At 43.9% G+C, this 12,378-nt stretch overlaps 1 protein-coding gene across 8 annotated transcripts in view; it reads right to left on the bottom strand.

Annotated features, from left to right (window-relative positions):
• The window catches only part of TULP4 (TUB like protein 4), a 224,290-nt gene that overhangs the window by 56,615 nt on the left and 155,297 nt on the right, over positions 1–12,378 (bottom strand). For 7 of the 8 annotated variants that reach the window (XM_027082407.1, XM_027082358.1, XM_027082380.1 and 4 more), the window contains one exon: positions 10,004–10,165. The exons of the other annotated variant lie outside the window; for it this stretch is intronic. In XM_027082407.1, coding sequence (XP_026938208.1) covers positions 10,004–10,165 — 162 coding nt within the window. The remainder of the gene's footprint in view (positions 1–10,003; positions 10,166–12,378) is intronic. 8 annotated transcript variants of the gene reach the window in all.

Consider the following 12,378-nt stretch of genomic DNA (forward strand, 5'->3'; position numbering starts at 1 on the left):
TTCACCAATTCATATCTCTGGAAAGATGCTGTACAGTAATGATTTAAATTTTTTTATTTTTAAAATTATTTGAACTAAATGAATTAATCCTGCACTGAAGTATCCCCTTTAACGATCCTGCTACACCACTCAAGTCCTGACTCCAGTCTACTCCAAATGAGAAATAAAGGTCATGTTTCTTACGAAGCGTGTACATAAAAACAGCTTTCATTTCATAGATGTCACAGAGGCACAAAGGGTACTTTTAGAGATGTTTCTTGTTGTTGTCGTCCACGTCACGGCACCGACTGCATTTAAAGTTGTTGTAAAAACGCTGGTGGATCACTGATCACATCAGCAAACACCAGACACTGGATCAGGAGGGACCACATTTTGTGAAAAACTTACTTTCAGCCGATGAGAGGAGGCTTGGAATCTACCATTTGTATCCAAAAGCAAAAAGAATAAACCTCTCTTCCTCGGTTAAAAACAACAAAAACAACACACCAGGATGGAGGCCAGAAGAGAAGATTTCACCCCACTCACATCTGCGTGTACTAAGACTTGAAAATTGGAAAGCCTTCTCTTGGGGCTGTTTAAGACGTACCAACCCCAGACCCCTTCTAGTTTATTTGAAATCATGGCTTGAAGTGTCTAAGAAAATATCAAGTCTATTTAAGTATTTAAGACTTCCTTTGAAAACGGTTTTAGTATTCAGTACCAAGTTTTAAGCTTTAGTATATAAACAAACATTACCTCTACTCGTGGAAAACTAAAGTCTGGACGTTTAGCAAAAAGATGTATTAGGTGAAGAACTCCCATTTCACACCAAACTGCCTTCTAAACGAGGGCAATTTCTACAGAATATTCTTTTAAATAGGAAAGATTTCCTTACATGGATACTTTAAGTATAATTATGATTACAAAAACTCAGTTCACCTACATTTTAAAATCTAGTATATAAAGTGAAGAATACCTGTATTTCTTTAGCAAACACTTAAATATTCCAGCTATGTGACAAACGTTTGTTTCCTAACAGAACATTCCAAAGGAGAAACCACTGGTTATTCATTATAATTGAAGGTCAAGCATAGTATGTGTCTACTGAAATAATAGGTTTCACTTGTAAGACTGTGTCTGTAAATCCTTTGGAGCAGAAAATTTGTTTTCATAGTCTACTTCTCTCTCTTCTACTATATAGGATCGTTCTCCTGTTTTTGAAGTTCATCATCATCACACAATAACCTCTGCTGTATAATTTAATCATAGTTTGTATCTGTCGTCGCCTGGATAAACTCTACAAAGTAATTATCAGTACTTCCAAATTTTATGAAGAACAAGTATTTGCCTTTATGATTTTTAAAAATATTGACCTGTGTCCTCATTAAAGGAAAAGAGCCTTAAAGTGCCCCTCCTATGGCTACAGACTTCCTGAATGTAATTCCAGGATGTGCTTCATGAATTTTTATCGGGAATGATGTCACCAAGCTGGTGAAATCGTCATTCCTGACTTTGCTCCCCTGCACCAGAAGAACAACTAGTAACTATTCACCATACCACCGAGAGAATCCTAGTGAGGCTAAGTGCCTGCCCTGCACCCTGGAGACCCAGGTCTGCAATACGGTAACCGTGGTGCATAATCCACTTACAACTGAAGTTAAAAAAATGAATATACGTCATAGGCACACTGGGGAAAGAGGAGAATTTCAGAATATTGACACTGAAAAGTCTGTTGGCTCAGGATAAAAAAATTCTCATTACTGTAAAGAAGAGATGGAAGAGAGGGAAAAAGAGGGGTCAGATATGACATAGGAAGAAAAAAGGAAAAAAATCTTAGGGCGGGGTGGTCCGTGAAGACGTCATCAATCCTAACCCGCCGTCCTCAGGCAGCACTGCAGGGCCACCATGCCAGGAAACGGAGACGTGTAATCTTGCAAAGGCCTTCCTCCAAGGAAACCACGCGGATTTTCTTGGTACTATATCCTAAGAGCTAATAATTGTCCCTGAGTTGAATTTTCTATACCGTGAATCAAGATGAAGCTGACAATTCATATTCAGAAACTGTTTTTGGATTTGAGTAGGAAGAAGAATTCAGTTATTAGGATCCTCACTCAAACTGCTTTCTAAAGGAGACATAACCACACAGCCTAAAAAATTAAGAAAAAAACCAACAACGCCCCACCCCACCCCTCAATCCAACCAGCCTTAAGTAATGAAAGATTCCACACAAGTATCACGAGATGTGAAAAACCAAAAAATTAGACTTTTCTGTATGAATCAGTTATGAATGAAAAACTAATGCTGGGCCCTCCCAGGACAGCCTATGTGGGGTAAACCAAGAACTCCTCTCGTGACTGTGTGGTACCTGAGGACGGGAGGAAATATGGCAATTCCTTCGGTGAGGATAAGGACTTAATCATCACCAGGCGGAGAGGAGGGGGAGGCCGGCGCTTCTAGAGAAAGCATTCTTCCCGCACTCACTGCATGACTGCACTACTGCTGCACAGGGAACAATGAGGCATGGCCCCTGCCCTCACATCTGGTAAGAAAGAAAATATGCAACCAACAGTTACAACACAATGTGGAAAATGTTACAAAATGTGCTCTTGGTGTACAGTAGGTGCTCCTGGAACACTCCAGAGTCTAATTAGCTCTGCCTGGGCTGGAGTGGAGGAAGGTGGCAGGGAGCAGACTGTACAGAGGAGGTGATGTTTGAGTTGACCCTTCAAGGACGACTGGAAATTGACTGGACAAGAGGCAAGGGCAGAAGCAACAGCACGCTCGAAAGCAGGAAAGCAATGTGAGCTTGGGAAATCAAACTGGTCCACTAGGGCGAGTAGAAGGGGAGACCAGGGGCAGAGAGAAGCCTGGAAAGGTACGAGGGGTTGCGTGATGGACTGGACACCTTCCCGAACCCCACTCAACTGAGAGGTAACGAGCGTGAAACTCTAACAGAGAACTGGAGAGAACAGGTCAGCGGAGAGGTCAGCAGACAGAGAAGTCAACACTTAGAAACTGACAGCACATGGGCACGTGGTAAGTGACAGAGTAGACCAGAGTGAGCTGAAGCCCAAAGCGACACCAGGAAACACAAGAGTAAGCTGATTAGGGTCACCTTCCCAGAGTGGACTGGTTGGAAGCCTTGAAAAGGAATGGTTAGCCCTCCGCATCTCCTCTCCTACCCAGGCAGGCGGGTACGCATCTTACTCTCTGTGAAGGGGCTGAACAGAAGGCCAGACACAGCTCAGGGGCCTAGGGTGAAAAACCCAGCAACTGAATGCTAAAACGGAGCCCACTTCAGCCACCAGGTAAGGCCCACAGGCAGCCAGCCTCCAACACTGCCACGGTCAGGAAGAAGATTGCTCAAAGACAGACTCTGATGTCCAGATGGGTCTTCCAAGTAGAAGGACAGGTCCACTAATTACCCCATTCCACAGGCTTCCAAGTACTTTTTAGTATCCACCTCTTAAATATGAGCAGACAACCAAGGATCACCAGACATTTGAGAAAAGCATCTAATATGAAAAAGAGAAGCCAAAACAAAACCAGAAAGAACCTGGAGGAGAAAGACAATGAAGAATACAAAAGAATACTTCAAATCAGGGCTTCCCTGGTGGCGCAGTGGTTGAGAGTCCGCCTGCCGATGCAGGGGACGCGGGTTCGTGCCCCAGTCTGGAAGGATCCCACATGCCGCGGAGCGGCTGGGCCCATGAGCCATGGCTGCTGAGCCTGCGCGTCCGGAGCCTGTGCTCCGCAACGGGAGAGGCCACAGCAGTGAGCGTACCGCAAAAAAAAAAAACCAAAAAAACCTTCAAATCAATATCCTCACGTTGTTTTGTTCTCCATGAGATAAAAATAAAATGAATTTTTTTTAAAGAAAGAACAATCAGAAAACAAAACAAAACAAAAAGAGCTCCTAATAATTAAAAATGTGATAGTATTAATTTTTTAAAAGTCAAAGAAAACTTGGAGGATATAGCTCAGGACATCACCCAGAAAACAAGATTAGGCAAAGAAAAGAAACAGGACGAGAAAAGGTATTAAAATCAAATCATCAACCTAAAAGAACATCATCTGAATAATACGATTTCCAGAAAGAGAAAAGAAAATATCACAGAACTAAGACAAGTTCTTGGAGGCGAAGGACAAGTTGGAAAATGACCACCATGTCCCAGCCAAACAGGTGAGAGAGACAAAGCACAGCATCTTGAAACATACAACACCCTGAAGACACGTTCCACCAAAATGAGGGGACACACCACAAAAATAAAGGTGCTCGTCCCAGAAACAGGAGGAGATGAGGGAACGGGTGCTCAGGATGCCAGGTGTGCTGCAGGCCAAGAGCAACCGGTTCAGGCCGGAGCAGGCGGCTGAGGGCCCAGGGCGGGGCAGCGCCAGGAAACAAGTGAGTCGGATGTACCACTTGGGGTGGTGGAACATTTCGGAGGAGATTTTCAATTTTTTGGAGAGCAGAGGGATTAATTTGTGATTGGTACACAGAAAACTAAGGAAATAAATAAAGCAACTTGACTAATTCTGGAAAAAGCAAAATGACTGCATGAGGAAGGCAATGCTATCCTGGTTCTTCTGTGTACGAGTCGGGCCTTCAGCGAGAAGACAGAGCACACTGGGAGGATGGGAGGTGGGGGGTGGGCAGCCGTGGAAGGGGGCCTTCTGAGACAGCCAGTCCTCATCTCCCATGTGCAAAGTCAGCAGAGAAGACCTGAGTCCAAAGAAAGATCCAGATCTGGCACATAAGCCCGTAACTCAGAAATGCGGAGGGAAACACAAGCAAAGTGCTGGCCACAGGGAGCAGGGATCTGGGAGCGGGAGGGCGGCGCAGGGAGCTGAAAGGTGCTTGTGTTTTGTGGTTTTTAAAAAACATTCATTATAAACCCAGTAGTACTATCTGACTTTTAAAAACTACAGCTCTTTAATAAAAATTAGTAAAAAATAAATAGGAAAGGAAGTTAGAGAGGAAGCAGACTGTGCAGAGAGGGAGCAGATTCCCATCCCAACAACACATCTAAAACTAACGGAAGTGGGGCTGCCCCGGGCTCTGCTGGGTGCTCTCCGCCCCCTCCTCCCCGGGCCGTAGGCCACCCCCAGCCCCAGGAAGGCAGATGCACAACTCCCTGAGGAATGCACACAGTGTGCAAGCCACTGCGGTGGCCAAAGGGAACCTTCGAGTAACTTCAAAGAGCTGAAGAGCCACTCACTCCCTCACTGGACATGAACCAAGAAAAAGGCAGCCCAGTTGGCAGAAGCAGCCACCAGACACGACAGAAGGAACCAGCCAAGGGACGAAGCTGCAGGAGAGGAGTGGTGGGAAGAACCTGGGAGTCCCCAGATCAACCAGCCCTACTCCAGAATTCTAGGTACGTGGAGCCTTACCTACCTTCACGGACGTTAGTCTGAGCACAGTCATCTGCCACTTTTAAATACAAATAAATCAATTCCTGGCCCTGAAGTATTAAGGAAGTGGACTCAGTAGGGTTTAGTGACTATGTAGAGGGTGCAGCTAAGGAAGAGGGAAAGTCAAGCACAGCTCCCAGTCGGGGGCGTAAGTGATCAGCAATTAGAGGAGCAGGGCAGGGATGAGGACGGACCCGAGAGTGCGGACCACACGGGATTCCAGCGGGGTCTGCGGGCAGCCGGGGCTCAGTGTGAAGGACCAGAGGGAGACGTGAGCATAGCACAGAGCTGGGGAGCCTGAGATGCACACGTGGCAGTGGAAGAAATCGCCCCGAGGACAGGCAAAAAGGGGGAAGGCCAAGGGTGGAAGCCCAGAAAGCGTGGAAGGAGCTCGGGAGCCCAAGGTGGCAGCGCCAGCACAGGGCAGCTGGGGAAGGTTTCCAGGAGCAGGCGAAGGGCGGCACTGGGAAGGGGAAGACGAGGCTGGGACAGGGGCTGGATCTGGCCAGCAGCGACCAGAGAGCACGAAGCCTGGACGTGTGGCCTGGGGCCGAAGGGGCCGAGCAGTGGGGCAGCAGCCAAGGGAAGCCGCGGGCTGCTTGGAGGGAAGCCTTCACCCGAGGCAGGAGCCCAGAGAGAAGATGCTCCAAGACTGGGGGCCCGGGGGGCAGGCAACCTGAGCAGAAAGTGTGGGGAAGTGGCAAGAAAGGCCAGCAGGCCAGGACTGGGTTTAGTGGGAAGGACCACTGGCTCGGGGAGGGAGGCTGCAAATGCCGGGATTGAATGAGTCCTGTTTGATCAGGGGCTGCACTGACTGTGTGCAAGCAGGAGTCGCTAACGTGCCTCACGTGCACATGGCTTTGACGCCCGAGATCCCTTACAACGAATCCAAACACGGCTGGCGCACCCAGACCATACACGTGCCTCTCGTGGGAGCTGTGACAGAGAAGCGGCAACTGGGACAAGAATGGGACAAGGCCAGCAGCCTGAGAAGTCCTCTGCAGAACCCCTGGTCCCCACCACAGAGGGATGTTTCTGGGAGCCGCCTTCTTGGAGTTCTCCCAGGAAGGACGGAAAGGAAAGGAGGGAGAGTTTTCTTCTTGTGCTCAGAACTTTAACCACAAAAACCTTCTTCATCTAACCTAAATCCGTCAGATGTAAGTTTGAGGCTTTTTCCTCTGTCCTGCTCTTGCGGACACGGATCCACCAGCTGCTCACCCTCCTCCTGGGACAGCAGTGCTAACTCCTAGACACATGCTGGCTCACATGCCAGCATCTCTACCTTTTTTTTTTTTTTTTTTACATCTTTATTGGAGTATAATTGCTTTACAATGGTGTGTTAGTTTCTGCTTTATGACAAAGTGAATCAGTTATACATATACATATGTTCCCATATCTCTTCCCTCTTACGTCTCCCTCCCTCCCACCCTCCCTATCCCACCCCTCCAGGCGGTCACAAAGCACCGAGCTGATCTCCCTGTGCTATGCGGCTGCTTCCCACTAGCTATCTACCTTACGTTTGGTAGTGTATATATGTCCATGTCTCTCTCTCGCTTTGTCACAGCTTACCCTTCCCCTCCCCATATCCTCAAGTCCATTCTCTAGTAGGTCTGTGTCTTTATTCCTGTCTTACCCCTAGGTTCTTCATGACATTTTTTTCTTAAATTCCATATATATGTGTTAGCATACGGTATTTGTTTTCTCTTTCTGACTTACCTCACTCTGTATGACAGACTCTAGGTCTATCCACCTCATTACAAATAGCTCAATTTCGTTTCTTTTTATGGCTGAGTAATATTCCATTGTACGTATGTGCCACATCTTTATCCATTCATCCGATGATGGACACTTAACGGAAACACGTCTCAAGTTCTCCACAGCCAGCTGAAAGGCTCTGACAGTGAACTGATACTCAGCTAAGACTCAAAGCGAGCTGGATGCATATTTGTAAATGTTCATGTCTGAAGAGGCACAGTGTTCACCCAGACCCCCCAGAAAAAATGAGGAAAATATATGACAAACAGGAAAATGGCTAGATTTCAAACTCACTGCTTGTAAAACTGTACTGCTTACATTTTGAAGAGTTAACAGGAAGCAGCCTAAAATCCCATTACGATCAGAACTGTCTCAAGATGTGAGGAGGCGCCCTGGAGGCTGTTTTACTCTACATCAAGGGCAGAAGGTTCTCAAGGAGAAGAAAAGAGATGTAGCCGGCTTCCTGCAGCCCACACCTGAGACTGTCCCAATGTCAGAGCTCAGGGCATTAATTACAAACATTATACTGTCTTCACACTCTTTTCTCATCAATAATTTTCAAACTAAGCAAAAGATACGAAAGAATGACAGAGACGGAGGGAGGAATGCCTCAGTTCAAACACGACCCACAGAGCGTCCCACACACCTCTTCCCTGTGTAAAATTCCTCCAAGGTCTGCAATCCTTTTTATAAAGGCAATGGAGCTCTTTCCTCAAATGAAATCCCACCTGCTGGCCCTCAATACAGAACCATAAAAACAGCCATCCAGACAGAGGTGTGGGCCAGGAGCCCAACCATCTGCAAAGCTGCTTTGGGGTCCTGCCGACAGGCCTAGGGAACCCAGTTGAAGGTGCAGCCCACCTCGCTTCCATCCCCCGCTCGACACCATGCTGTCTGCCACCTGGGCGACCATGTTGGACGCAGCACAAGGCGCTTGTGGGCCTGCCTCCTCCAGTGGCCCAAGGCCCTCAAAGGCAGGTGCTGCATCTCACACACTGTGTCCCCAGCCTCTCTGGGTCCCTGTCACACTCCAGGTGTGCAGTCTGCTGGGGACACTGTCCAGCACAGCTCAGAGGGGACGGTGACATGAGCCTCACGGTTCCGTCACTCCAGGTGAGGGAAGAATGTGAAGCCGAGACTTCCTCTGACATATTCTTAACTGCTTTCGCATCTGTTCCCTCATCTGATCATTATAAAAGCCCTGGGAATTAGGCAGGAAATAATTCACACCCCTTGTCACAGAGGAGGAAACTGAAGCAGGGAGAGGTTAAGTATGTGTGCAAGGTCACTCACTGGGCCACGGCACGCATCTCTGAGCAGACTGCAGGGGCAGTAAAATCCTACAAAAATAAAATGCTGTAATAAATAAGTCCAAGTGCTTCACACAGAAACACACATGTGCTATTGGATACTAAGATGCCTTTGGGGGATGGGGAGGGAAGAAACTCAAGAGCTGAGACTACTACCTCTTTGTAATTCTCATAACACTAATTTTGAGAAGAGAAAAAAATACTGAGCATTTTTACTTGAAAATAAAATGGAAACATGAAATATACAGTGATAAGAAGTCACAAGAAGCAATTCATTAAAAAAAAGAAAAAAGGTTCCCCCAAAAGTTATGGTTTCATATTATACTGTTTGATTTTACCACAATTAAACTGAAATCTCAAGTATAAAATGTTCTGACATTTTAGGGATTCTCCTGCACTTGGAAAACACAAATTTTACATTTACAAAGGTTTTAACTAGTCAACCCTTATATTAAAAAATGAATTATCAATATATAATTTTACTAGGTTATTATACATCATTTTATCATGAACGTAAAATAGGCACCTTAAAGAAAAACTTCAAATTAGGTTTTAAAAATGACCCAGAGGCTCACCATAAAATAACCACCTACATGCGGCATTTCGATTAATTTCCTTCCAGTTAGTTTGACAATGTGGGTAGTTTCCTTCAGTTGTTTTATGATGTGGTAATCACACCACATACACCATTTCGTATCCTGGTTTTTCTCCTTAACATTATATCATAAGAGCTCTTTCAGATTATTACGTCATCTTTATAACCACGATCTCTAATTTATTGGACTACTATATGATCCTTTAAGTGGTTATACCACAGTTTACTTAACCAGTCTTCTATTTTCGTACTAGTAGGCTGTTGCCAAATTTTTACTATCATAAATAATGCTTTAACGACCACAACTTTTATTTTCTTCCCATTTTGTCTCTTTTAGATAAATTCCTAAAGCATATCACCAGGTCAAAGCAGATGATAATTTTTTAGACTTGCTTAAAAATTGTATCAAATCTTTGCCACCCCAAAGATCGAATGCATATTATTACCAGCAATGAATGAAAATACTTATTTGATTAAACCGTTACGAATGATAAATAAAATCATGGGTATCATTTTCTTTGTTAATAAGTGAAAATATACCCTCTCACTATGCTATTTCCCATTTTTTCCCTGAGAGTACATACTTTCCCACCATGATTACTGACTGGTTGAACTTCTTTTGTGAATGAATTATGTCCATTATCCATTTATCAATCGGCTATTTATGCAGATTTTAAAGTAAATTTGTATGAGTATTTTCTATAATTAAACTGTTAACTCAGTATTCACAGTATCGGTGGGGAATGTTATTTCCCCAATCTATTAACACATGAAATTTTGGTGTTAATTTTTACCTGGACAAGCTCAGTGTTCTTTCCCTTTGTCATTCTTTACCAGCCTTTGAGACAGCTCTCCTCCCCCCCGCCCCCCACCCCGTATTAGTACTTAACGCTTTTCCCCCTCAGCTCACGTCGTTTTAACATGACACATCATGTTCAAGAGGCGTTACCTGTTGGTCATCGGGCGTCCATATGCCACATGTGATTTGACTTTCCAAGTTGATCTCAGATGACCAGTGTCTTTGTCCACTGACAGAACCAACCAGGACAAACCCATCTCGATACGAAATAAGCGCTTGAGTCCCATCGTGGCTCCACGTGAAATCACTCACCTTTGGGACACACAGATAAAAGGAGTCAATTTGTAATCTGAAAGGGAAAGCACTTTTATCAAAGACTAGACGTAGTCATTACCTTAGCCTTTGGCTAAGATCGAGATGGCCTTAAAGAGACAATACAATATGTTGTTGCATGTATTTTAACAATAACACATAAAACACATTATTTGAAAAGCATATGCCAGCGTGGAGGTGCTAAGTGTGTCACACATGGTAATTCATTAAGCCCATGGTAATACCTCCCACAACGGAGAGAAGTAACTTCTCCTTGGTCTCACAGGGCTGGCGAGGGGCAGAGCGAGGGGCAGAGAATGATCAAGGGTTGTGCGGCTCCAGCATCCTTGCTTTTAGACACTGTTCTACGGCCTGCCCCTTATAGTACCAGATTCTCCATCAGTGTCTCGTGGTCACTTATCAAGATAGTAAAGCTCTCAGTTTCTGATTATATACGTTTCTCAGTCTTGCTAACAACATTCCCGCAATCAAAAGGAGAAATAATCTCTAACCGGAACACATTACTTATACGTGGGTGTTCAGTTCTATCAAATGCATTTATTCAAAGGACCACATGTTTTTCCTCTTTTAATCTATTACTGCAGCAGATTACTTCCATGGATTTCCCAGTTTTATGCCATCCTTACACACCTAGAAGAAGCCCAACTTCGAGGTCAAGTATTGTCCTTTACACATACAGTTGAAGTTGATTACGTGTTTGGGATTTCCACATCTGTATTCACGAGTGAGGCAAACTTGTGATTTCATTTTTTATAACGTCTTTGTTTGAATTTATCAGGGTTAATGCTGACCTCTCAGAATGAGTTAGAGGGTAGTCCCTTTTCTTCCATGGCCAGGAAGAATTTGTATAAACTGGGCCGACCTGTTGCTTCAAAGTTTGGTGGAACATGCCTGTGAAGTCATCTGGCTTTGCACTTTTTTATGGGATGATTTTTAATCATTGCTTCAATTTATTTAATAGTGTTAGCAGCAGGCAAGCTTCTCTTTTTATTTCTTCTTGAGTCAGTTCTATTAAAATAATTTTTTAGGAATTTGTCCAGTTCATGTAAGTTCTCAAAACTGTTGGCAAGTAGTTGTTAATAGTACTTATTATCCTTTTAAAAATCACCTTTAGTGAGCTATAATTTATGTGCAATAAATAAAGTTCCCCTTGGCAGTCAATTCCCTGCCCTCACCCTGGGTCTGAGGCAACCAGTGACCTAACTTCTGTAACTAGCTGCTTATTCTAGGAATTTCGCATGAATAGAACCACACAGTATGTGCACTTTTCTTTATGATTGCTTCTACTCAGTATAATAATTTTGAGAGTATTCTGATTTCTTGTGTGCATCAGTAGTTCATTCCTTTTTATAGATGAGTAATATTCCATGGCATAAATATACCACAATTCATTCATCTCCCCAAAGGGCTGGGCGTTTGGGTTGTTTCCAGTATTTGCTTATTACAAAACTGCTATGAGTATTCACGTGCAAGACTTTCTGTAGGCACATGGTTTCATTTTTCTTGAGTAAATACCTAGGAATGGAATTAACTGCTGGGTCATATGGTAAGTGTATGTTTAAATGCATAAGAAATTACCAAGCTTTTCCAAAGTGGCTAAACCATTTCACATTCCCATCAGCAATATATGTGAGTAGGTCCACACCTCACCAGCACTCGGTGTTGCCAGTCTTTTTTATTTTAGCTATTCTAGTAGGTGTGTAGTGGTAGGACACTGTGCTTTTAATTTGCATTTCCCCAATGACTAATATGCTGAGCATCATTTCATGGGCTTATTGATCATATGCACATCCTCTTTTGGAACCTTTCTATTCACATCCCTTGCCATATATATCTATTTGTATATCCGTTCACGTTCACCTATTCATTATATACGTAAATACACACACACATACACATATGTATACAGATATATAGAAGTTTTCGACCTTCTTATTGTGTTGTAAAAATTCTAGATACTATCCTTTATCTGAATATGTGCTGCAAATAATTTCTCCCATTCTGTAACTTGCCTTTTCATTTTCTTAAGGATATCTTTCAAAAAGTAAGTTTTAAATTTTGATGAAGTCCAATATCAAGTTCTTTCTCTTACGTTTCATGCTTTTTGTATCCAATCCAAGAAATCTTTACCTAACCCAAGGGGGCAAACGCAAACTTTCCAGAAGAAGTGTACAGCTTTTACATTAATGTCT

Source organism: Aethalodelphis obliquidens, unplaced genomic scaffold, assembly GCF_003676395.1.
Source record: "Aethalodelphis obliquidens isolate GAN/ISIS:26980383/991018 unplaced genomic scaffold, ASM367639v1 scaffold3, whole genome shotgun sequence".
NCBI lineage: Eukaryota > Metazoa > Chordata > Mammalia > Artiodactyla > Delphinidae > Aethalodelphis > Aethalodelphis obliquidens.